At 43.8% G+C, this 27,250-nt stretch overlaps 2 protein-coding genes across 2 annotated transcripts in view; both read left to right on the top strand.

Moving 5' to 3' along the window:
- The window catches only part of Fam189a1 (family with sequence similarity 189 member A1), a 403,077-nt gene that overhangs the window by 282,332 nt on the left and 93,495 nt on the right, over window positions 1-27,250 (top strand). The window contains exon 3 of the mRNA XM_038313821.1: window positions 16,659-16,769. Within this exon, the coding sequence (XP_038169749.1) occupies window positions 16,659-16,769 (111 nt within the window). The remainder of the gene's footprint in view (window positions 1-16,658; window positions 16,770-27,250) is intronic.
- Nsmce3 (NSE3 homolog, SMC5-SMC6 complex component) lies at window positions 4,048-5,567 on the top strand. The gene has a single exon (XM_038313822.1). The coding sequence runs from the start codon at window positions 4,149-4,151 to the stop codon at window positions 4,983-4,985; it is 837 nt and encodes a 278-aa protein (XP_038169750.1). The 5' UTR covers window positions 4,048-4,148; the 3' UTR covers window positions 4,986-5,567.

Raw genomic sequence — 27,250 nt, 5'->3', positions numbered from 1 at the left:
CGTCCTCCCCCCCCCCCACGCCCCCGCCTCGAAAAGGCGGGGAAGCCGTTCGTGCGTGCTTACTGCTTGCTTTCATCGTCCCCTGTCTTCCCCAAAGGTCCTCGCCTGTTTTTAGCACCGATTTCAAATCTTTTTTCTGGTTCTATGAGAAATATCAGCGAATGGAGAGGACCCTGTAGTAGATAATGGAGATGATTAGAACTTGTTGGCAGGCGTTCGCTGCCAAGGAGATCGAAGACAGCATTTAATTACTTAGAGATGTTTTAAAGCGTGCTGCGTAGCCTTGCTTGGTGCTTTTGAAATCTTAGCTAGTGTGGGGGTTTGCCTCCAAGAATTTTTATTTTGCCCCCTGTGCTTGGGGTCTGATGATAAATGCAAAAAGGTCACTAACACAAGGCATCTGAAAATTTCTTTTCTGTTTTAATGATTTGTCTTGCTGACTTCGAGGCTTCCACAGAGAGTTTCACTTACCGTCTGTCAATCACATCGAATTTGCTAAAAAATTTGAGCCACATAATGGGCAGAGCATTATGTCACTGCAGAGTGGGGCTTCACCCAGGAGACAACTTTCATTTATCTTCCAAACAAACAAACAAAAAGGAGCCTTTCTATTTCTCAAAGTGTGCAGCCTTAATGACACAGCGACCTTTTCCTGATTTTTCTATGTGCACATGCTCCTCTGAGATGAACATCTTTCTAGCTCAGATTAGCAGAACATGCCACCCCGAATACGGCACTTTGGCAGGAGGGTTACTTTGAGCTAAAACACGTGAAAAGCAGCAGATGCAAGAAGGGCAGCCTCAGCTCCTCTCTTCCTTAAAACAGGAAAATTTCCAAGGGCAAAGTGCCTATGCACAGACAGAAAAGAAACATTACTGGGTCATGGCCAAGAAATCTCTGGACATCCTTTTAGCCTTCCTACAGAACTGAGTTACATTTCCACAATTATTTCTCTTTGTTCAAATACAAAAACATCCAGGTCTCACCACTTCTTTGAAACTTTGTTTCATTAAAAAAAAAAAAAAAAAAAAAAGCAATGGTGTCTGGTAGCACTTTGATTAAAGGTGTGTGCTTTCGTCTAATTAATGGGTCTCATGGTCTGTGGGACTAGCTCAGTGGTAAGCCATTTGCCTAATGTATGTGAGGCCCCAGATTTGACCCCCAGGATTACAAAACTCAAATTAAAATTAAAATCCTGTCTCATGAATTTAATTCTGCGGCCCGACAAGGATCCTCCAAGAGAGTAAGATTTCCCATCTTTTACACATGCACAACTTTGTATCATCCTCAGAATTATCATTAGCATAACCCCTCTGGAAGGAAACGAGTGGTAATTAAACACCCTGCTAGACCCTGTGCTAGGTACTTAGCAAGCACAGCTCAGCTAATTCCTTGAATCCAGGATTAGTGGTATCATATTGTTGGTCTGGAAGGTGAGATTTGGAGTGTCAGTAGCTTTTCCAGGTGTGTAGTCTGAATTCCCTGCTGCCAAAGCTTTATTTCTTCAAGGTCACCGTGTCTACGCTTCACACATCTGCCTCTCCGTGAGTGAAAGTGATTAAACGCCTCACAGGGTTGTTGTGGGACTAAAGAAGCAGTATTTGCACTGACCTTTGTTTGGTTGGTTGGTTTTTGGTTTTTCGAGACAGGGTTTCTCTGTAGCTTTGGAGCCTATTCTGGAACCAGCTCTTGTAGACCAGGCTGGCCTCGAACTCACAGAGATCCGCCTGCCTCTGCTGGGATTAAAGGCGTGCGCCACCACCTCCCAGCTACAGTTACCTTGGTAAAGGCATTAGCCGCTGCCATTTGCCATTATCAGTATTATTACTGTCATAGCTTCTGCCCAAGCCTCCACGGCCTCCATTGTCTCTTTGAGGTGGACTTTCTCATTGCAAATTCTAATCTCCACTTTAGTAACCTTGTTCCACGTCCGTGTTTTCTCACTGCCTTTCTGGACAGCATGGAGAAAGGTGTTTTAAGACTTAAAACTGGTGTCTTTTCTTCATGTGTTTTGGGTCATGATCGTCTGTTGTTTTTGTGGGGGCGCTGTTAAAAGATGCTGAAGTTTGTAGTGCTGGGAGCTAGCCTGAATGTTGGAGCTCTGTCTGTGGTACTTTGTGAAGAAATTAACACGGAAAATACCAGAAACCAGCCTGATTGCCGACAACAGCTCTCATCCTATTTCCCACTTCTCTCTTATCTCTTGGCCGCTGGAATTATTTGGCTTAAGGCACAACAGGTCCTTTCTGAAAGGACCTTTTGCAGAATTTTAGATTGCAGGAGGCTTCTATGAACTTAAATACAGATTTCAATTTGCAGGGGAACTGGAGCAGATGAATGACTCACTATAAATAAAAGAGAATGTCATGGTGTGATGCTTTATTTAGTTTACATAAATCCATTTTTGTGTAGCTGTAAAAGAATACCGTAGAGTGAATAATTTGGAAAGAGCAGGGTTGTATTTCAGTCATGGCTCTGGAGGTTGGGAGGTCAAGAGCAGGAAGCCACATCTGTTGAGGGTCACTATATTATGAGATGGTGAGAGACTACAATGGCAAAATAGACTCACTCTTAGCCCATTACAGAGAATATGGCATTCATTCACTCAATAAGCAACTGTGCTGCTACATTGGGGATTGCATGTGAGCTTCGGAGGACACATTCTGATTATGGCAGCCTCTGAAACTGACACCAGTGCTTGATGTCTTGTTGGACCCTGCGTGGAACAGAAAGTTCCTGCTCATAGCTCACTAAGTTTCCGAATACTTGCATCACAATATGGAATGGAATTTTATATTTGCATTGCAGGTCCCATTATCATTCTGCATTTTCATATTGAATTATAAACAAAAATTTTATGCTGCTTACATTTAATGAAATTTTAATAAGACCATGTTTTGATGTTATTATTCAGATAATGTGATCCAAATTGCTTTCCTCTGAATATATTTGCATTAAAGAGGAAATCAATTTGAATTCGTTCTTTGAACAGTTTTACCTATTTTCTTTGTAGCTTTAAAAAGACAGGAAAGCTCAGTTTCTTTGTCAGTAAATGGAGAAGAAACACATTTGCTAAGATCTGTAGCAGCAATGGCAACAGACTGCTGATGGTTTGAGTTAATGAAATGGCTCATTTTGTCTATTAGAGTTGCACAATTTAAACCATCTACAAACCGCACACATTGCAAATTGTAAGGGATGCTAGCTCTTCTCTCGTATTGCGTTTTTAAAGCTTATGTATTAAGAACTAAAATCAAGAGAACGACATTATCGCTAATCCCAATCACTGGTAACATAAATTAAATGGTATCCTCTCGAGAGAGCAAGTGTCTCTGGGGGTAGCATTTCCTCTAACATCACGTTTCTGCTAAAATTATGGGTATATGTCCAAGGCAGTTTTCTCAAACATGTCTTCCAAAAGGTCAGCTCACATACCAAGATAAAACACATTTTTGGCAATGCTAATATGTATTTTCTCATACTCCTATGGGTAAAGCTTAATGAAGAGAATTGATTCTGGAAATAGTGGGGGAAATCTTGCTTTAGAGAATTATTTCCCTCCAGACTCCAAGGGATTGCTTAGAAATTAACTGGCCTGGGGGTATGGCTGTGCTTAGGAAAGGCACCCAAACGGAGTCCTCTTGGTCTTTCATGTCCTCATTTGGTACACAAATAAACGGTTTCATTTTATTTCCCAGGTCTTTCTCTAAACTTTATTTAACCCCTCCCCCACCGTACCCCACACATTTATCCTTTGTGCGCCATATACAAATTTCTAACTTAAAAACTATGAAGCGCGCCTAAACCGGTGTGCCCTAGAATCCGGCCGTACACTTGCCGAGGAGTTTGGTTCTTGTTTTCTATTTATATGAGTTCATAAACACCATTCGATACTCATTAAAACCGGGGATGGAGCCCAGAAACGGTAGCCACGGCCAAGACCTTCCGCAAGCGCGGTAGCAGCGCGGATGCCCTGCCCCCTCAGTCTGACTCCCGGTTGTACCGCTCCGCCTCCGGGACGCAGCGCGCAGGCGATATGACGTCACACGTGCGCCGCTCTTCCGCCCTGAACCTTACGGGCGCGCTGAGCACAGGCTTCTGGCTGTTACTGCAAGGTGGACTTGGTTAGGTCTCCGCGGCCCGGTGACATGTTGCAGAAACCCAGGGGCCGCGGCCGGCCCAGCACGCAGACCAATAGGGAGCGGGAGTGGGAAGACGCTGGCGAGGAGGCTCCCAGCACGTCCCGCGGCACGGGCGGCTCGTCCCAGGGCTCCCGCGCCTCCCTGTCGGCCACCGCCGTGGGGCCGCGCACCCAGAAGCAGATGGAGCTGAAGGTGGCCGAGCTGGTGCAGTTTCTGCTGATCAAGGACCAGAAGAAGATCCCCATCAAGCGCACCGACATCTTGAAGCACGTGGTGGGTGACTACCGGGACGTGTACCCCAACCTGCTGAAGCTGGCCACCGAGCGCCTACAATACGTGTTCGGGTACAAGCTGGTGGAGCTGGAGCCCAAGAGCCACACCTACATCCTCATCAACATGCTGGAGCCGGTGGAGGAGGACGCCGAAGTGAGGGGCGACCAGGGCACACCCACCACGGGCCTGCTTATGATAGTCCTGGGGCTCATCTTCATGAAAGGCAACACCATCACCGAGACCGAGGTCTGGGACTTTCTGCGGCGGCTCGGGGTGTACCCCACTAAGAAGCATTTAATTTTTGGTGACCCAAAGAAACTCATTACTGAAGACTTTGTGCGGCAGCGTTACCTGGAGTACCGGAGGATACCCCACACCGATCCTGTGGACTATGAGCTTCAGTGGGGCCCGCGAACCAACCTGGAAACCAGCAAGATGAAAGTTCTTAAGTTTGTGGCCAAAGTCCATAATCAGGACCCCAAAGACTGGCCCACACAATACTGCGAGGCCTTGGCGGATGAGGAGAATAGGGCCAGACCTGCAGCTAGTGCTTCAACCACGTCCTCTTGAACTCTTGAGGTGCAGTCTGAGGAACTCCCGAAACCCAGGAGAAAAGAACAGGGCAAGGGGGTTGGAGGAAGCTTGATTCTGCAGAGTGTAACTATCATGTAGCCTTAGGATATTGTGCAGGGTTTTGATGTTTTATTATGGTTTGGGGCTTTCATTTTTCATTGCCGAAGAGTTGGGAAAAATCTTTATTTTATTGTTTAAAGCGTTTTCTAGCTTTCTAAACGTAACTGGGAAATTGTATGATGTCAAACATATAAGAACACTTAGGTTAATTGCTTTGATGCTTTCCTAGAAGATAAGGCAGCAAAATAGCTATTATCTCTTATTCTAGTTCATGGGTGGGAGGGAGAAAAAGTCTTTTTGAAATTGCAAATAGAAATACAGTTGTTTTAGCCTCATGTCTACACAACTTTAAGAATACATATTTTGTATGGATATGAGCACTGTTTGGTTTCAAACAATCTACCTGATGTGTTTTCTGATATTTTTATATTCATAATTAATACTGTTACCCAGCGGATGCCATTTAAGGTTTTTTTCTGTTTATAATAAATACTGTGCTTTTGAGTCAGTTCATCATTATTTTTGTTGTTTCTCTGTTAGAAATTGTGCCTCTTAAGAAAACGTCTGATCCCGAACGTTGTTTACCACGATACTAAGGTCAGCGGTTGCAGAAGTGCATGAGTGTGTATATTGGAGCAAGTTGTAGGTCTCAGGTTTATAAAACATTGTCACAGTGACTAACCATACCTGTTTGGGAATCACACTGCCAGGGTGCAGATCCCAGTCCTACCCCAAGGATTTAGCTTGTGTTTCTATGGAACGGGCCAAATCCCATATCGAGTATGCCATTGTCGTGAATAGATATGGAAGTTAATGTAAACCTCAGCAAAGGGCCTGTGTGAATTTAGTCACTTTATACCCTACTTTTACTCTTGATTTTGAGCTTCTTTTTGGTCTTCATGTCATGCTGGGTCACTCCTAGAACGGTCACAAGTTCTGGGGCTCGGAAGTTCTCCCCGTTTTCTTCTCTAGCATATCTGAATAGTTCTTTTAAGAGCTTCGTGTGCTGTCTGGTGAGGGCAGCCCAGACAGACCAGTGTGGCACAGCACAGAAACAGGATGGAACTGGAGGTCATCTGACCTACTCAGTTTGAATTAAAGGTCAGGCTGGTTCCCTTGGGGTGAGTTTTGAACTCGTGTCAACTGGAGAAAACAATTCAATGTTGCTATAGATGAGCCAGAAGCGACAGTCCCCTTGGGGTTCTAAATAGATTTCGACCAAACACTGGACACGTGCAGTGAGCACAGTTGTTCTGAGGAGAGTTGCTCTAGGTTCTTCATCAAAGGCGGCAGATACTTTCCAAGGGCACAGGGGAGGGCAGGTGACTTTCATCACCCTTGAACTGGAGGTTCATTTGTGGTAGTTACGAGGTGTGGAGGACTGAGAAGGGCTCCCGAGAGTTGATTTGTGTTGGTAATAGTGGCCTAGTTTGCTTTCTCCTGCTGTGGATACTGTGACCAGGCAGCTTGGAGAGGTATGTTTATTCCATAGCTGTAGTCCATCACTGAGGGGAGTCTGGGCAGGGACCTGGAGGCCAGAAATGCTCACTGGCTTGCTCAGCCTGTTATACAGCTCAGAACCACCTGCCTTTGGATGGATATCATTGCCCACAGTGAGCTGGGCCCTCCAAGTCAATCAGCAATCAAGAAAATGCCCCACAGGCCAATCTGATGGCAGTGTTTTCTCCGCTGAGGGTCCCTCTTCCCAGATGGCCCTGGTTTATGTCAAATTGACAAAAGCAGTATGAGTAGATTAGATTTTAAAACAAGGATTAGGTTTTCCTTAAGTCCCGCTTTTCTTGGTAAGTGTTTTATGTCAGCGTATGAATTACCTCTGCCCACTGGCCCCCTGACCTTTCTGAGTCAGCTTTCAGGTGTGTTGTGCGTATGCTGTCATCTGTACCCATAGTCTCAGGTAAAACTGTCATACAATAATGGTATCTCGGTTTTTTGAGATCTTCACAGTTGACTGTCTGATTGGTTTGCTCAAGATGCGGTGCTACATGAGAGGGTAGATCAAGCTCTTACATCATTTCTTTCTCACCAGATTCCCGGGCTGCATATCAAGCCATTATATGTTTTTATAACTTTACTTGTATGTACATGTTCATGAGAATACATGGTTTCTTTTTGTGGACTTTTACAGTTTATGTGAATGTCCTGTGTCCTTGATCATGGCTGTTGTCAACCAACTGTTTTTGGAGTTTATCAGGGTAGATGCATGAGCTGATTCATTTGTTTTTATTTCCTTTCATGACGGGAGAGTAACACCCCCCTAACTGCTGGACAGGCTCCTCCCAGCATTCTGCTTTGGCTGGCATATGTGTGCTACCTCAGGAATCCAAGCCAGAAGCTAACAATTACCAGTGATATTTACCAAATGGCTCTCGAGTGCATATCAAGCATCTAGACAGTTCTTATTTTGTCTTTGCCAGTCATCCCACAGTCTGAAGCCCTTGTGAGCACTGGGCCTTCACAGCTCTGTAGTGGGTCTGTCATACTTCACTGTGGCATCCACTTACCTGCTGCTCGTAAGTGATGCTAGCTTCTCTCCAATCTGAGCATCAGATTTTAAACATCAAACGTTCTTTCTGTGCATTGATTTTTCAGGAGATATCTGTAGCCTTTGCATATTAGTTCACTGCTGAATCTAGTTGCCAATATCATCTGGGCTTTTGTTTTGCCATACATATCTGGCTTTAATGTGTCTTGTTGGCATCGTAATCCCTGAATTTGTACTATGCTTTGTAAAGTTCTTGCTAATCTTAATTATGGAGGTATTTTTTATTTTTGGTAATTTTATACGTGAGTGCTATATTGACATCATTTCTGTCCCTCCCCATGCCCACTCCAGTTCCTACTGTTCCCCCCCCCCCCACACACACTGTTTATATAAGTGCAGCCTGCTGAGAACATCAGACTGACCAATCGGATTAGACAATCAATTAGGGACTTTATCCCTGAAGGAAATGAATTCTCCCTCTCTCCACCATCATTTAATATCCTGCAGTTCTTCATCTGCAGTGAGGCCTGTGAGTTTCCCCCATCTGTATTGCTGTGCCAACTGCTATTGTCATGTTGGGGACTTGTTTAGGCAGTCATAGTGTTAAGGTTTCATGGGTGCAGCCTCCCCGTCATACATAGAGGACCCATCTCACAGCAGACCTCCGGGTCCTCTGGCTTTTACACTCTTTCTGCCCCCTCTTCTGTGCTGTCCCCTGAGCCCTGGGTGTAGTGGTTGTGTTGTAGATGTGTCAATAGAGGTTGAGCACCCAGTGTTGAGCTATTCTCTGCATTCTGGTCAATTGTAGATTGATTCCTGTGGTCTCCATCTGGTGCCGAAAGAAGCGGCATTGATGAGGGCTGAGAGGGCTGCTGTGCTTATCTGTGTGCTGAGGATAAGGGTTTAGAATGCAGTCAGGAACTCTGGTGATTAAAGAAAGGGGCAGGAGTATTTCTTGCCTGGGGTTCTCATCTTCACCAGCCAGAAGTTGTTGGCTGGCTTTATAGTATCAAGTATGGCTTCGCTCTTATCTTACTGGGTTCATTTATCTTATTAAGTTCAATTAGACAACTCTTAGTTATCCCCAAGATAGTGACTGCCACGGTTGCACGCTTGGGGATATCTTGCTATGCTGGGAATTAATCTGGTTCATAGGTTTTACAGTTGGTTGGGCTATTTACTGCTTTTCTCCCTTGGCAGTTCTCGTAGCTCCTTTTGGTCCTGTGAACACTAGTCTTCATAGTCTTCGGGGAGAAGGCTTCTAGGTCAAATCTAGTTCAAGCAGCCAAGGGCAATGGCAGTAGTATAAATATGGAGTCTCTCTGACTCCCTTGACCATCAAACCCCTCAAGGGAGGGTTCGGCATTGTTGGGTGGTGGTGGTGGGGCAGTTAGTCAGTCTATGGCACCTAGAGAAAGCCTTATCACTCCAGGTGATATGACTTCATTCAACACACATGCACATGGGTGTACACAGGCACACACATGTGCATGAATCCAATGGCAACAACCTGTTCAGGCTCTCCTTGAACTCAGTTCTGTTTCCTGAGCACCCAATGTTCTGAGATTACCAGTATGTGGCCTATGAGGTGGGACGATGGGGGAGGGAATCCAAGTATGTCTTTAAAACATTTTATTTGGAAAATTCTATAAAGTAGAAAAGCAATGTAATCACCTGGCTTCACGGGTAATTTTGTTCCAACTGTGTCTCTCTGTCCTTGTCTCTGTATATCATCTGTACATTTTTACTTTTTTTTTTTGGTTTTTCAAGACAGGGTTTCTCCATGTAGCTTTATTTGTCCTGGAACTCACTCTGTAGACCATGCTGGCTTCAAGCTCACAGAGATCCACCTTCCTCTACCCCTCTGATTGCTGGGATTAAGGCAAACACCACTACTGTTCAGCTACTTGTACATATTTTAGCTGTGTCTCTGAAGATAAGAATTCTCACAGTGGGACAAATGACCCCTGTGTTTGCTGGATGCTGGGACGTCTCTCAGGCATTTATGTTGCTTATCTGACTTTCTTGCTATTCTAAAGCCGATTCCCCCTAGGCCATGATAGAGACCCATTGCTGTTTGTCTTCTGTTGATTTCTTGCTTTGCTCCACTTTGACCAGAGTGTGGACTTCATATTGCAATCTTTCCATATTGGCCAAGGATTTTCTGTCTCCTTAGGTACTTTTGTAACTATAATTTTCTTTGCCAGGTTTGGTTTCATGATGGCAGCCTTGCATGACAAGAGGTGCTCCAGAGTCTCCTCCAAGTTTGGAAAAAGTGCGATTGTTATTAACTCTTAAAGTGCTCAGGAGAATTTACTGGGAACTGAGATGGGGCTGCACTTCTCACTCTCTGCTAGGATTTTGGTTTCTGATTAATCGCTTGTGAATGTATCAGCAGCTTATGCATCTCCTTCCCATCCTAAGACTTACTTTTATGTTTGTGTGTGTGTGTATGTGGTATGTGTTTTGTGGTGTCTGTGTGGTGGGTGTTTGAGTGTGTGTGTTTATGTGGTGTGATAATAGTTGCCTGTTTCCATGAACTGCCTTTTTTGGTACATTTTATGGTCCTCATACAATTTTTTATCTATTTTAAAGACCTTGGTGTAGCCTCGCTGGCTCTTCCTCTAATCACCAGGTGTTTTCTTGTGCTGTCCTTTTAAACATTTTTTTTTTGTCTTTTGTCTAAAGTTAGTCTTCCTTTGTAACATGTAGTTTAGATCTCTTTTTAAAAGACACATACTATAATATTTCTGACTGCAAATCAAGTATTTAAACCATCATGTTTTAAGGTTTCTTTCTTAGCTGGGTGGCAGTGGCGCACACCTTTAATCTCAGCACTGGGAAGGCAGAGGCAGGCGGATCTCTGTGAGTTTGAGGCCAGCCTGGTCTACAAGAGCTAGTTCCAGGACAGGCTCCAAAGCAACAGAGAAACCCTGTCTCGAACCCCCCCACCCCTGAAAGATTTTTTTTCTACTCCTTCTCCCCCTCGTCTTTATTTACATTCTGACTGAAATGCCCCTCCCTCCTCTCTTTCTAGTCCCTCTCCCCATCCAGTCTTCCTCTTCCTCCATTTCTATCCAGAAATGGCAGGCCTTCCAATGATTTTAACCAAACATGGCATTTCAAGTTGCAGCAAGACTTAAGTACCACCCCTTATATTAAGGTTGGAAAAGGCAACCCAGTGTGAGGAGTAGGGTCCCAAGAATGGCAAAAGAGTCAGAGACAGCCCCTTATCCCACAGTTAAGAGTCTCACGGGAAGATCAAGCTATGCAACTGTAACATATATGTAGAGGGCCTAGAAAAGTCCCATGCAGGCTCTTTCATTGTCAGTTCAGTCTCTGTGGGCCTCTGTGAGCCCTGGTCAGTTGACTTTGGATTTTCTTATGGTGTCCTTGACCCCTCTGGCTCCTACAATCCTTCCTGCCCCTTTTCCGAAAGATTCCCTGAGCTCAGCCTACTGTTTAGCTGTGGCCGTCTGCATTTGTCTCTATTAGTTGCTGGATGAAGCCTCTCTGATGACATGGGCTAGGCACCAATCCATGAGTGTACAGAATGTCATTAGGCATCATTACATTGACTTTTTAAAAATATTATTTTATTTGTTTCTTTTGCTAGTCGTGTTTGGTTCTATCCTAGGTCTTTGGACCATCCAGCCTGTAGGTCCTGGCATTCCAGGTGGGCCCCCTCTCATGGCACGGGTCTCAGGCTGGACCAGTCACTGGTTGGCCACTCCCACAGCATCTGCACCACCCTTACCCCAGCATGTTCCATAGACAGGGCAGACTGTAGGTCGACGGTTATGTGACTGATTTGGTGCCCCAATCCTCCACCGGGAGTCTTGCCTGGTCACAGGAGATGGCCAGTTCAGGTTACGTATCCCCTATTGCTATGAGTCTTATCTGGGGTCATCCTGTAGATTCTGGGAATTTCCTATACACTAGGATTCTACCTCACTCAGAAACACCCCCTTTTCCTGTCATCTCAGTAGTCTCCCCTCTCATCCCCTCCATGCCTAACCCCTCAGTTCTTAAAAATAATTACTTTATTTTGGTTGGATAGACTTTCCAGGTGTGGTATATTATTCCCTATTATATCTTTTCACTGTTTATCTTAATTACCCTGTTCTATTTATTTTTATGTATTTGGTTGTGCCTATGGGTGCTTTGATTGTCTGCGTGTGTGCATTGCCCACGAAGGCCAGAAGAGAGTGCTAGACACCTTGAAATTGGAGTTAGAGATCGTTGTGAGACACCATTAATGCTAGGGATCAAACCCAGGTCCTCTGGAAGAGCAGCCAGGGCTCTTAACCTCTGAGCCATCACCAGACCCTGCCACATATCTTTTAGTTAGTTTTTTTTTTTTTTTTTGGTGTTAACCATGAAAATTATAGTTAACATCTATATTGGTCATTTCTTGTAGCTATAGCAAAGTATCTGACACTGGATACTTCGCTTTAGAACTCAAGGCAGAAAAGCCCAAGATTAAATAGGTCCTTTGGGCTCAGTTTCTAAATCCTGATGGTGAATGGCATCCTAGGGGCCCAAGCACAGAGGCAGCATCACCTAGAGAGGCAAGAAGCAGAGGGCAGAGTGGGGCCAGTCCTCTCTTCACAACTCGGTCTCAGTAGAACAAACTGGGGTTCACTTCCAAGGTGTTCACAGAGTCCCAAGCATCTCCAGCCTGGCTCTGCCTCTCAAACATCTACCACTTTCCAAACTTCACCTTCATCCTTTGGGGCACAACTCACATCCAAACCTTAGCAACACCCTTAGTTTCTGGTCATTTGTTGGGATTGGTTCCAGCTTGATATCATCAGCATCTATTAACTTTATTCTTCTTGGTTTCACTCCCTTGTTACTAAATCTGTTAACACTGCATAACCATTTACTTGTTTAATACCTTTTATACCATCTAAGAAACCAAAAGAGAAATAATAGACTAAAAACGTAATTCTCCTTTTCACATAATATGTTTAATTTTTTAAAAGGGATCTTCACTTCTTTATATAGCTTTAGTTAGTCTCTAGTATGTTCTCATTTCAGTATAAGGGTCCCCATGCCTTACTGCTTTGAACACTAACTCTTCTTTGTTTGGAAGTATCTTACCTTTGTCTTCAGTTGTAAAGGCTACTTTTGCAGGATATATCCTGGGTTGACAGGTTTTCCTCCATTTAGAACTTTAAACATACCATCCCGCTCCCCGTAACCTACCAAGGCGTCTAAAGAACAGTCTGACTCAGTCTTACTTCTTGAGTAAAGAGTTGCATCTTGCCATTCCCAGGCTTTTTCTCCACATCTTTGGGCTTTGCTGGCTTGGTTATAGTGAGTTCAGTTGTGGTTCCCTGCGTCTCTGAAGACTCTGAGGTATTCACAACTTACTACCACGTGTCTTCATCAAATACCACGAGATTTTAGCCATGAGTCCGTCCTTCAGGTTTGTTTTGACCTTCTCTGCTTCCCCTAGAACTGTGATCGGTTGGGTGCCCCCACTGGTAGTTGGTAGTTTGTGTAAGTTGCTCAGCTTCTCTTTACCCCTCTCTTCTCTTCCTCCCCGGCAGGCTGGCCTCGGCTTCCCTGCATTGCACACCCTGCTTCTTACAACAGCAGAAGTCTGCAGCCAGGGTCCTTGTGTCTGCATTCAACCATGCCCCTTTCTACCTGCAGTTTCTGTCTCTTTCCCTTCTGTATCCCCTGTGTTGACATTCGGTTCTCCTCATCTCTCATTTTCCTGATTTCCTTTAGTTCTGTGTCCAAGGTTTCCTGCAGCAATTTCAGAATAGTGAAGACTGTTCATTAAGAGTATTTCAACTAAATTGCCCTGTCTGAGCTATCTCAAGAGGTTTTCTGTGGCTTCTTTTCCTGTGACTATCCATACCGTGCTGCTTCTTCCTGTGCTTTGGAAATTTTTGTTGACAGTTGAGACGCTTGAATCAACATTCAGTGACAGTTCACTGTCTAACTCTATCCAGATAGAAAGTCTGGGATCGGGGGTGAGGGGAGTCCTTTCTGTGCTGGGCTTGGGCAGTATTTGAATCCTTGAGGTTTTGAGGACAAGCACAGCAGCAACAGCAACAGTAAAGTGGCGCCCTCTAGTGTTAACATCTTGTATAGGCCTCAGGTAGTGGGGGCTTTACCTCTACAAGTGTTAGCACTCGGGTAGCTGCAGGTATATGGGATTTCTCTGCCCTTGCTAGCAACCATTGGCACAACTTCTGGGCAGGCCCCAAGTAGTAGAATTTCTCAGCCCTTGATAGAGACTCATATTACAGCTCCTGAACCTGGGGGTCTGACATCCTTACTAGAAGTCTTCACAGCTCTCTGGGACTCTTAATCAGGGCCTGTATTTCATATTCTCCCTTTCCAGCCTTCTGTCCTTCGGCCTCAGCCTCCGACCCTCTTTCCACCTTCTCACCCTCTTGTCCCTGCTACGATTGGTCTCTGTTTACTGTGTCTTGTCGCTGTGCCTGCCAGCATAGCTGCTGCCACTCAGGAGAGGTCTGCAACTGCTCTTAGCTGCTGCCACTGTCCTGCAACTCTGCATCTTCTGCAGCTGTCAGTGCAGCCAGGCACTCTTGTGCTTCTGCAGCGGGGCCTGCTAATCACTCTGCCCCGCCTCTTCTTTGGCTGTGAGGTAGGTAGCTAGCCTGCCAGTTTTGCAATGTGATATGCAACCTGCTCAGCTCTGCCCCTTCTCCAGAAACCAAACAGCTGGCCACTGGCTAAACCTGCAGCTCAGTGTGCTGGTGCCCACTATGACTGCTGGTGCTGTCCATTGCCTCTGCCCTCACCACCACCGTTTCTGATGCTGCTTTCTTCACTGTTTCTTCCTCTGTGTTACTGGCTCAGCACACCCCACTTAAAGTAGTACTGGGCCTAATGTTGCAACAGCAGGGGAGGCAGCAGGAAGATGTCCCCAGCTACTCACCAATCAGCAAAATAGCCTGACGGAACAGTCAGAGGAAAGACCTGTGCATTAATCATAGCAAACTTGTCACAGGAATAAGGTTTGGTGCTTCCTCTAATCAGTGTTGTCTCTTTTGTACCAGTCACAATAATCCTATTAGGCCACCAGGAGAAGTGTTCCTTCTCTGGCCTGGGGAAAATAGGCTATCTAGAGTTCACCAAGACTTATGATAGCAAAAAGTTGAGTGTCCGTTGTTTGAAACAGTCCTGACTGGGGCTGTATCTTCAGGAGATAGATAGAGAAAGCAGCTATGGTCTCTGTGTAGTTTCTCCAAAGTGTCCCTGAAGTGTTCAAAATGGTCAATGTGAGCATAAGGGTGGGATGGCTGACTGTTTGACTGACAGCCCTTTTGATAGGGAAGCCAGAGAAGCAAAGGCGAGTCGAGCACCTACAATGCAGTGTCAAATTGACCTGTCTACACTTCTTTCATTATTTATAGGAAACGAACATCAGAATGAGCACTTGCAATATAAACCTAACTCATGATTGATACTAAAGGTTATCTTAACAGCGTTTACTCCCTGCCCAGTGTCCCAGGGATATGGCTCTCCCCTCCTCTCTGTCAGTTACTATGGAAATAAGAAATGCATTCTTACAAACACTAACTAAACGGTGAGAAACTACACAGAAGAGAACATGTGGGTTTACAAGGCCATACTTTTGACTGTTCCTGGTAGAATGCATCCCAAAGCCACAAAGAGATCTTCCTTTTAAATCGTCTCCATGGTGCGGTTCTGTGTTTGGAAGGGCATTGCTATTCTGAGGCTGTTTATGGTGCTGTGAAGTGAATCACAATTATGTAGAAGACAGAGGGTTCTGGCATGGTTGGAAGAAGTTGCAAGACCAAGAATGGATGGGTTAAGTTAAAACCGCATATCTTCAAGTTTTTCTGGTATACTCTCCCTGCTTTGGATCATATTAACTTAGATTACTCTTGATCTCAAAGAGGTGTTTTATAAGACTCGGCCTGGTTATTCACTCTGTGGGGCTAATGAATTCGTTTCCGCAGTAAGTTTTAACATGGAAACTCATGGATTTAGAATTTCCCCAGCATTTGGGAGGCAGGGGGAGGAGGACTGTGAGTTTGAGGCTGGAATGGGATATGTAGTGAGACCCTATCTGGAGGGAAGAAGAGGGAAGAGGAGGCAAGGGAAGAGAGGGGAAAAGGAGGAGAGGAGAGAGGAAAGAGGGAAGGAGGGAAGAGGAGTGGAGAGGAAAGGAAAGAAGGGAAAAGAAGGGAAGATTTCATAGCTGTCATACCTTATAGACCTCGACTATATCCTGGGTGATCTGATTCAAAGCTTGGAAAATAGACAAGTGAGGCGAGATGAACATTCTAGAATTTGATACTATTGAATGTTCAGTTTTAATAATCATGACAACAGTACTTCGCTAATATTCTTTTTTTTGGTTTTTCGAGACAGGGTTTCTCTGTGGCTTTGGAGCCTGTCCTGGAACTAGCTCTTGTAGACCAGGCTGGTCTCGAACTCACAGAGATCCGCCTGCCTCTGCCTCCCGAGTGCTGGGATTAAAGGCGTGCGCCACCACCGCCCGGCTTCACTAATATTTTTTAAAATGGCTCACAATTCTTTAGAACTACCCACTGAAACATTTAAGGTGTGGCTATATGAATTCCATTTGTGGCAGGTATTTCCCACGGATAGTAGTGAAGAACAGCTGGCCCTGCGCTGGTTGATTACTGAGGATAGGTGATGAGTACCCAGGGCCTCTTTATCCGCTTCTCTTTTGCACATGTACAAAATTTTCTACTCTAAAAACTGAACAAAATCAATTTAACATCCTTCTAATCAATATACTCCTTTCCTCAAGTTTGTTTAATAAGTTCTGGCATGTTCCTATTGAGCGTCTGGAATGCATAGTACTTTCGGGTTTAGCTTCCAAAATTTAAATCGTAAGTTCCAAAGAAATTCATGGTAACTTGCTACGGCTTTTCAGAGTTTTCCCTTTTGCTATTTAGGGTAATACGAAGCTGCCATCTTGAGAAACAATCACATTTTCCTTTAAAACATATAAATATTGTTCATGTAATTACTTCGTCAAGCCAGCGTGTTTGGAAAACCACGCCATTTTCCCTCCAGGCCTCGCCAAGTGGGTAATCAATTTGTGTTTGGTTTGCTTCCAGATCACCTTCTTCATGCTGCTCTCTGCAGTGTGTGTGATGCTCAATCTCGCTGGCTCCATCCTCTCCTGCCAGAATGCCCAGCTCGTCAGCTCCCTAGAAGGCTGCCAGCTGGTGAGTAGTGCGAGGCAAACTTTCTGCAAAGGTCAGAGGCACGGATGTTACAGGAAGACATTTAAGGGATAATTGTACTGTGTTCTTCATGTCTCAAAGATGTATTAGTTCATTAGCTTTTTAGTTGCTTGATGAATTTGATTCACTTCTATGGATTCTCTTGATTAAAACATACTCTTGTAAATTATCTCCCCCCCCCACTTTTTTGAGGCAGGATCTCACCAAGGTAGCTATGGCTGGCCTGTAATTCATTATGTAGCCTGGGATAGCCTCAACGTTTTGAAAATGTTCCCACATCTGCCTCCCAACTGATGGGATTACAAACACACCCTTATTACAGTTAGCTTTGGCGCTCTCTCTCTCTCTCTCTCTCTCTCTCTCTCTCTCTTCCTCTCTCTCTCTCGTGTGTATGAGTGTATATTGTGTGCCTCTGTGTGTGTATGAGTATGTCTGTTGACTATGCATGCGTGTACATGTGTGTATGAATATGAATCTTAGTTAGAATTGCTGTTGCTGTGATGAAACACCATGACTAAAAGAAACCCAGGGAAGATCGAGTTTATTTGGCGTATATATCCTGAATCTCAATCCATTGAGAGAAGCCAAAGCAGGGACTCAAACAAATCAAGAACCTGGAAGCAGGAGCTAATGCAGAGGTCATGGAGGGATACTGCTTACTGGCTTGTTCCTCATGGCTTGCTTATCCTGCTTTCTTATAGACCGAGGACCACCAGCCCAGGGGTGCCACCACCCACAATACTCTGGTCCCTCCAGCATCAATCACTAATTAAGAAAATGCCCTACAGGCTTACCTATAGCCCAATTTTATGGAAGCAGTTTCTTAATCGAGGTTTCCTTCTCTCAGATAATTGAGATAATTCTAGCTTGGGTCAATCTGACATAAAAAAAAAATAGCCAGCATAGTGTGTGTGTGTGTGTTTGTGTGTGTGCCTGTGTGCCTGTGTACGAGTGTATATGAATATGTATTTACCTGTATGTGTGTGTATGTGCCTTTGTGTGCATGTATAGGTATGTGTGTGCCTGTCTGTATGCACAGGAATGTGTGTTCCAAAGAGCTTTGCACCTGGGAAAATTGTAGGCTCTCTTAGTTAGGATTTCTATTGCTGTGAAGAGGCACCATGGCCACAATAACTTTTATAAAGGAAAGCGTAGCTAGGACTAGTTTCCAGTTTCAGAGCTTTAGTCCCTTACCATCACGTCAGGACATGGCAGCATGCAGGCAGACGTGGTTCTGGAGCGGTAGCTGAGAGGCCTACACCTTGATCCGAGGCAGGAGGAGCAACTGGGCATCACACTGGACATCCCTTGAACATAGGAGAACTCAAAGCCCACCCCCACAGTGGCACATTTGCTCCAGCAAGGCCACTTCTACTCCAGCAAAGCCACACCTCCTGGTAGTGTCACCCCCTACTGGTGCCATTTGTTTTCAAACCACCACACAGGCAGTGTTGTGGATCTTAAAGAGTAAGTGATTTGCCGGAGAGAAACATCACCTCACGGCAAGTCGGCTTGTGGTACCCAGTATCCTCAGCGCTCTAGAGCAGAAACTAAAGTACATCTAATGACATGGGGAGTTTGGGTCGACTTAGATTCCTGGGAGGACCATGGCTCCCTGGTGTAGGAGCATCGACATTGCTTCCTTATCTTTCCAACAGCACTGAGCTTCCCCTTCGAGCCATGCTACTTCCCAGCTGTCTGTCTGCTCTACCGGCCAGTCAGGGATCATGCTGAGAAGTCCGGAGGGAAGTACCCTGAGCACCTCTGCGACAGGGCTATGCTGCCTTTTCTGGTGGCCGTGTTGTTTGGGCTCACGGAGGATAACTGGCACAGCTTCGTTGCTAAAGAACTTGCTGAGTTACAGAAACTAACTGCTGGAGCGTAGTCATAATGGATTGCAGCCCCAAACTGTGAGCCAAAATGAGCCATCCTTTCTTGTCTTTGGTGCAACAATGAGGAAAAATGGTGGATGTATGGTATATGGCCAACATACAACCAGTATCTCCCCTCCCCGAACACTTACGTGTATGAACACACAAACAGTTGGACACATTGATCTACTTCTGGGCTTCTTTTTATTCTGTCCAATTTTGTTTCTGGCCATTTGTTAGTTTCTCTTCCATTTTATTCTTTTTTGAGATAGGGTCTCATTTTGTAGCCCTGGCTGGCCTGAGACTCACTGTGTAGACCAGGCTGGCCTCAGACCCACAGAGACTTGTCTACCTTCACCTCCCAGGTGCCGAGACTTAAAGTAAGTATCACATGCCCAGAAAATTACTTTCTTGGTTTTTATAACTAGTTGGAAACCCTTTTCCCATACTTATCACAAACATCTAGTCTGCTTCTTAACAGCGTTAGTGCCTGTTCTTACATGTTTAGTCTCCAAAAATGAACTTTGAAATTTGGGGGAGTCTAGAATCAAAAGAAAGGATTTGAGATTTTAATTGGAATAGATAACATTTATGCATAGCCTGGAGAATTGATATTAGATAATTCCTTGTCTTCCCACTCAAGGACACAGGGTATGTTTTGTGTTATCTGAATTTTCTCCACTAATGAATTGTGGGGTTTAGCTCTCTTTAGGATAGCTGGTACATTACCATATGGACACACAGTATTTGCGTCTCTTTTCTATGCATGATTTAAAATCATCTAGTTTTCTCTGTAATAAAAAAGATCTGTAAGTGAAAGTAATTTTCTTACTCTAAACATGTCGGACACACTCTGTCTTCCAGAATTAGCATAATAGTTTCTTTTTACCTTTCTAGCCATTATTTCATTATTTTCATGCATGGTTTTTGTGTGTGTGTCATTATTACACGTGTGGCAGTTTACGCACAGGCACAGACGATCGTGTACTTGCTGACATTTCTACATGAATTCTGGGAAAGATTTTTTTGCTGATAAGCAGAGACTGGTGGAGAATTTCTCTGGACGGGTATGTGGTGCTTTGGTCACTATCACTTCCTGAAGGAGTTTAGTCTTCTGGTCAAATGAAAATCACAGAGAATGTGACCTTTTGCACACAAATGCAAAGCAGGGTTGCTTGACAACAAGGGAGCTGGCCTAGGTGCCGCAGGCATGGCTGTGCACGAGACAGGAACCTGCAAACAGGCATGGAGAAGATAAACTCAGAACAGTCTCAGGTAATGCACGTTCGTGCACTCCAGTTTGATAAAGTGAGCTGACTTTGCAGGGATCCCTATAATCCTATCGCTTTGAGGCTTAGATGGAAGAGTCACAAGTTGCCTTGGGTTGCCTACTAAGATTTCATTTCAGAAAACTAAGAGTGGTGCTCTTGCTAATAACCTTAAAGCACTGGGTTGAATCTCACAACAGACAGGCAGGCAGGCAGACACACACGCACACACACACAAATGAATAGCAAGATTTATGAACTTATTTCTAATTGGTCTTCGAAAACAAGGTACCATGTAACCCTTTTGCCAACAATCTGCGACTGTGCCTGGCTGCCCAGCCCCGTGCAAATACCTGTGTGTGTTATTAGAAATGTCCTTTGTCAATCTCATTTTATAATTTTCATTTCCTTAATGAAAAGTACGGTTTACAGTTTTGTCATTTACATTTTATGTTGTCAGTGTATTATGTTACTTATTCTCTGTTATATTGTCATTTTCATGATTAATAAATATTTTCTATGTCAAGAAGCCTAGACTTTATTATATATATTGTAATTGTTCCTTTTTTTCCTTGAGATTTGTTATTTACATGTTGAAAATTGCCATGGTGTTATTTTTGGAGGGAAGTTTTACATTATATCCAATTCTTATCCATCTGCATCCCCTGCTGACTTCCAGATCACATGGTTTGCCTAGAAAAACCTTCTAGCTTTAGGTTTATGAACAGTTTTCTCACTTCTCTAAATTTTAGAGATTTTTCGTAAATATTGGTAAATTTTATGGGTCTTGGGTTTATTTTTAAATATTTATTAACTTTATGTGTATGCAGATGTGCCTGAGGGTATATATGTGAACCATGTGAATGCAAGAGCTCTTAGAGCCCAGAAGAGGGCATCAGATCCCCTGGAGCTGGCATTGTAGACAGTTGTGAGTTGCTGGGTAGGTGCTGGGACCTGAACCAAGTCCCTCTGCAAGAGCAGCAAGCGCTCTTAACCACAGAGCCACCTCTCTATCCCCTGGGCTTATTTTTTATGAACATTAGCACACCTTTAGTAGTGACCCTAAAGAATGCATAGGTGGGCAGCACCTGGAGAAGTCGTGGTGGGCGGCACTCTGTGGACAGCTAGGACACAATTGCCAGCAGAGAGCACAGAAACACTTTCCCCTAAGGTTTCTTTCCTAAGAACCCTCATAGCAGTTTAAAAACCATTTATAGATTTAAAACAAACATGCCGTTTCAATTAAAATCATGGTAAGAGACAAAGAAACAGTGCTTTTCAGTTTGTCCCCAAATGCCTCCCCATGTTGCTTAACTCCAGACTTGGTGTGCATCAGACTATGACAGCATGAGCTTTGTTTAAACGAAGCTTTGTTGATAATGACCAAATCCTTCCCGTCTGCTTGGAGTTTCTGTCACACCTTTTCTGTGTTTTCAAATGAGAAGTCTAACTGAGAATGCTTTTTAAATGAAATTTGATCCATAGGAGGATGATTATCCTGTCTTAAGTGAAAAGACACCAGTTTCTCAATTTTTACTTTTAAAATGGGAAGTAAAATACGAATCAAGTCTCATATAAAAGATGCAAGCAACACATACATTGGATAAAAACTGCAAGTCCCCCTATCTTTATGCCTCCCTCTCCAACCACACAGGCACTTGCTTAATGATATAGACACATCTTTCATATTCATAGATATTTGTGTGCATATATATGTACACATATGTGTCCAAATATAACACTTTATGTTCAAATGAGGAAGCCCGTGTTGTGGGTATCTATGGGGGATGCTTTTCCCATGCAAGGCTCTGTTTGAGCCTTACCATGTGTCTCTTGGAGACACAGGGTGCTCTGCCCTGCTCTGCACCACTGTTATCCCACCTTATGAACAAGCACTCCTGTCTGCATGTCTGAGAAATTTGAATGCAGTCAGGTAATAATTGTTTTACTAAATCAAAAAAAAATCACTGTAGAGTGCAGTGGATGAATCTCCTTGGAATTGCCAAAGAAACTAGAAATGCAGGCAAAGGGCGGGGCATCTGTTTGGCTCATTTCATGAAGCCCCAATCTTGAAATGTGCTGTTTAATGTTTTTCTGCCAACCTAGCACTGTTTGACACATGGTGACAGTGATGGCCGTCATGGCTGCTGTCTGGATTCAGCGCTTGCCATGTGCAAGGAACAGCTCCCCGCCCAACAGTTCTCAACCCTAATGCTGTGACCCTTTGATACAGTTCATGTTGTGGTGACCCCGGACTATAATTTCGCTGCCATTTCATAACTGTAATTTTGCCACTGTTATGAAGTGTAGTGTAACTGACATGCAGGGTGTCTGATCTGGGACCCCTGTGAAAAGGGTCATCTGACAGGTTGAGAACCATGGCCCCAGCCCCTTGTATGGATTCACTCCATTACCTCGGGCCACTCTGAACATAAGACACTGCTGTTCCCGTCTTACAGGCAGGAAAACAAGAGTCCCCGCGAGTTCAGTGTGTAGTTCCAAAGTCATGCAGCTATGCATGCAGTATGGGCATCAGATTCCAGTTCTTAACCAGTAGCAAATCGCGATATTTGGCCTTTAGAATGACGCTGACAATTGAAGGAGAGGGAAAGGGTGTGAAGTGCCGGACAGTAGAAGGATTTCTAAGACAAGAACTGTTTCTTGTCTGTAATTGGGCAGAGTAGACTGTAGAACTAATTAACTAATTTATTCATTATCTTCCTAATGGTGGGAGATAGAACCCAGGACGTCACAAAGGTGACACAACAGAGGTAAATCTCTGAGTGTGTAGACACCATCTCTCTAGAGAACATAGTTTCCAGGAGCCTAAGCTAAAATGGATGTCACAGCAGACAGGTGTGGAGCCAACCGTATATATGCAGCTTTGTAAGAAGCATGAGCATGTCCTTTGTAGTCACATCAAGCCTATAAGAGGTTAAAGGACACCCCCCCCACACACACACACACACAATAAATAAGAGCATCACATAAGCCTATGAGAGGTTAAAGGGAAACTCCCCCGGAGTAAATAATAGCATGGCTTCCATTGTTCACCCCCAGCTATACCAGTGATTTGGGTTCTTTTAAATGAGACTGATCACACCGCAGGGATAGTGTGATCTGTCCTTGTTAGCCATGAAGGCGGGGTGTCCCTATCCTTCCTGTGACCATGGTATGCACACTAATTGGATGCCTCTCTAGTCCCTGTCCAGGCTTTCTGGTATGCACCTGTGCCCCCAGAACAAAAGAGGTGTCCCAGGAATCCTGACATGCGTGCAGCCATTTGGATGCGGAAGCAGCAGCTGCCTCCTTCCTTCTGCCTGATGAGCTGAACCTTAGACTTTCTCTCTCCGTGCCTCCCACGTATGGGGCCTGATTTCTCTGTTCAGAGTGCAGCCCGTTTCCTGGGAGTAATTGGTAAAGGACTCTTTTTTCCACCCAGGGAAGCAGGTGGCAACAGAAAATCAAGCATTGTATAGCACCATGAGAAGCCTTGGTGTACGTTGCTATTATAATTTCTATACCCCCCCATTTTTTGAGATCTCATTATAGCCTAGGCTGACTTTGAACTCACAGTGTAGCCAGAGATGACCATAAGAATCTGCTTCCACCTCCCTGAATGTTGGGATTACAGGCATATTCCAACATGCTTCATTTCTCAGGTGCTGGGTACTGAACCCAGCACGCCATACATGTTAGGCCAGTGGTCTATCACCAGAAAATGCCCCAGGCCAGTTTTCACCTATTAAATTGGTTTTTAAATTTCTATGAGTTATCAATTTAAAGTACTTAACAAGCTAATTTCTAAGTTGTCTTTTCTGTCCCATTGACCTGTGTGTCCTGTCTGTCCTTCCTCCAACATATCACACCAGTTTGGTAATTGCTATGTGCTAAAAGGTAATCCTGGTTACAGTGATTCCTCTCTGTAGTCTGTGTTTTCAGAATTTCTTAGTCATTCCATGGACTGGGCTTTTCAGAATAAATTGTAGAATATAATGTTGCTATACAAAATTCTTGCTGAGGTCTTGATGGGGATGATGTTAAGGTTTGGGGCAGACTGACATCTGTCTATAAAAGTAGTTCTCAGCCTTCCTATACTGAGACCTCTCAACAGTACCTTAAGTTATGGTGACCCCCCCAACCCTAAAATTATTTTTGTTGCTACTTCATAACTGGAATTTTGCTACTGTTATTAATTGTAATGTAAATATCTGTTATACAGGATATCTGATATTTGACCCCTGTGAAAGGGCCGTCTGACCTTCAAAGGGTTGCTTATTGATGGAGGTTTCTGTCTCACCTGGTCCGCAGCTGTTCAGTTCCAAAGAAACACACAGAGTTCTACATTAATCATAAACTGGCTGGCCTATTAGCTCAGGCTTGTTACTAACTGGTTCTTACATCTTAAATTAGCCCATAATTCTTGTCTGTGTCAACCACGTGGCTTGGCACCTTTATCAGCAAGACATTCTCATCCTCCTTCCTCTGTATCTGGATCATGATTGCAGACTCAGCCTTTTCTCTTCCCAGAATTCTCCTGTTCTAGTCACCCTGCTTATACTTCCTGCCTAGCTACTGGCCAATCAATAATAAAATACAATTAAAATTAATAAATTAATAAACAAATGATTTATTTATTAATTCACTCATTAACAAATAAAGTTGTTTGTTAATTCATTTATTAATAAACAAAATTATTTATTAATAAATAAGGATTAATGGATAGGTAAATAAATTAATTGTTGAAAATAATAAAATACAATTAAAATACAAGTAACAAATCTTTACAGGGTACCAGACTATTGTCCCACAGCAGTTGTAAGCCACAGACTGAGAGTCAGTAGTCTACATGGAGGTGTCAACAGTCAACATTGTGTGTCTTCCTGTTTGTTTATTTGTAATCTATTTATTTGCTAGATGTTTACTGAAGGATTCCATCCTCTTTGAGATGCTTTCAAATGATGCTTTCTTTCCATTTTAATTTATGAATATTTATATTTACTATATGGGAATATTATTTTATTGGTGTTTTGTATTTTGTGACCTAGCTGAATGCGTATGTTAGTTCTTTGCATTTTTGATAGATTCTTTGGGATTTTTTACATATTAAATCATGGCATCTTAAAAATGAAAAGATGATTTTGTTTCTTAACTCCTGACTTTCTGGTGCTGGCTAGCTCATCTCATATGCTGAGTGAGTGTTACTATGATTTTTGTGTGTGTATGGTACTAAGCATTTGATCTTTGGCTTCACACATGCTAGGCAAACACTATCTCTGAGCTAAAACCCAAGCCCCCTGTTGCATGGAACTGCTTGTTCTTCCCAGCAACCCAGAACCGAAATAATCACATAGAAACTGTATTAATTAAATCACTGCTTGACCCATTAGCTCTAGCTTCTTATTGGCTAACTCTTACATCTTAATTTAACCCATTTCTATTAATCTGTGCATCACTATGAGGTTGTGGCCTACCAGCAAAGTTCCAGCATGTCTGACTCTGCCTTCTTCCTCCCAGAATTCAATTCCATCTTCCCCGCCTACCTAAGTTATGTCTTACCAACAAGCCAAGGCAGTTTCTTTATTCTTTAATGGTAATCATAGCACACAGAGGGGACTCCCACATCAGTCTCCACCCCTTTAAGTATTTTTATTTTATTTTATTGTGCCCTATTAAGCATTTATTGCTGATTTATTGGATGACAGGCAACTCATCCGTGGCTACACCAGTAAAGAAAGTGAGACCTCCAGCACCAACAGCCATTAGCTGACTGTAGCTCCTCAAAAGGGGGTGAGACCTTATAAGCCCCTCCTCCATCCATGAGGCAATGTTAACAGATTCTGTCTTGCCCCTTTGAGTTCATAAGTGCATTAGCCATGCAATGTCTAAAAGACATCATTTCCCAACACTCTTCCGCATCTTTTTGTTCTTTTTTTTCTTTTTTTTCCAGTTTATTTATTTTTTATTAAAAATTGCCATCTCCTCCCCTCTTCCTCCCCCTTCCCTCCCCTCCCCTCCACCCACACCCCCCAAGGACAACGGCAATGAATGTGAAATCTTTTTGTTCTTATATCCTTCCCATAGTGTTCCTTGTGCCTTGGAGGAAATGGTATAGATGATCTATTGAACATTTAGGAGACCCTGCATTAACAATTGCCCACTGTAAAAAAAGAAATTTCTTTGACCCATTAGGCTGAAAACAGCACTAATTAAAAACAAATTGAAAACATGTCAGTTTAGCAAACAGTACTAATAGGTTCCACACGAGGGTTTATCCTCTCTTCATCAATGGGCTCTTGACCAGGTTTACAATACCAGGCATGAATTCCCTTCTGCCGAGCTGGCTGGCCTCACATCCAGGCAGAGAGTGTTTGTTACCCCCATAACAGTCATGCCATTGTACTCTACACTATTTTTGTTTTGTTTTTGTTTTTTGTTTTCAAGACAGGGATTCTCTGTGTGGTAGCCCACAGGGGTCACAGCTGGGTTAGACTTCTGACACTTTTCTCACCACAGGTGACTAGCACCTCTCAGCACTAGGGAAGCTAGGTTTTAAGTTGGGAGCGTAGCCCCCATGCCTGAGAGTTGCATTGGTCTGGACTCCAAATCTCAGCATGCCAGATCCTGACCCCTGTATTTAAGATAGCTCCCAAAGGAGAATCACGTGATCTCTTTCCTCAACCCGGCCTCCCAGTTCCCCCTCAGGGCACCTGAGAGCATAGGAGTCCCATTAAACCTGGATTTTTTTTTTTTTTAATTTGGCTTGATTGGGACTTTTATGTCGGCAGAGAGCTCACTTTAGGAAAAATTCCTAACATTAGGCAGCAGGAAGGAAGCTTCCAGCTACGTTCCAACTAATTTCTCTATGTCCTGCAACCAAAATATTTAGTGTTTTCAGCAAAAGAGTCTTAATGTCTGGTTCTGTTAGGCAACCAAGAGCAGTGGCATAGCCTATATTGTTTAGAGGGCCACTGAAGCTGCCATGACCAACAACATGTAGGAAGTATCCCCTACCTGGCAGTGGAGATTTTATTTGATAACCTATGGCCTCTGGAAGGGGCATTATTCATGCATGCAAGTCACTTCTGTTCACATGCGTTTCTAAAAATTATACTTTAAAATATCCTTTCAAGGTTTACATATGTCTTTTTCATATATCCTTACTGTTGGTTGAGCTTTTGCCCTATTGGTCTCTTCTCTATCCCCTCCCCCATCTCCACTTAAACCTTCCCACCCCTGGTAACCCTACTTTCATATCACATGCGTTCTACCATGCCCCTTCCCTCAAAGCCCCACCTAACACTCCTTTATGAGTATCTTGTCC

The sequence above is a fragment of the Arvicola amphibius genome, chromosome 12 (assembly GCF_903992535.2).
Source record: "Arvicola amphibius chromosome 12, mArvAmp1.2, whole genome shotgun sequence".
Taxonomy (NCBI): Eukaryota; Metazoa; Chordata; class Mammalia; order Rodentia; family Cricetidae; genus Arvicola; species Arvicola amphibius.
This window is presented reverse-complemented; position numbering and strand designations above follow the sequence as displayed.

Bases quoted from the DNA above. Each gene is read 5' to 3' on its own strand.
- Nsmce3 (XM_038313822.1), top strand. From the start codon at position 4,149: ATGTTGCAGAAACCCAGGGGCCGCGGCCGGCCCAGCACGCAGACCAAT.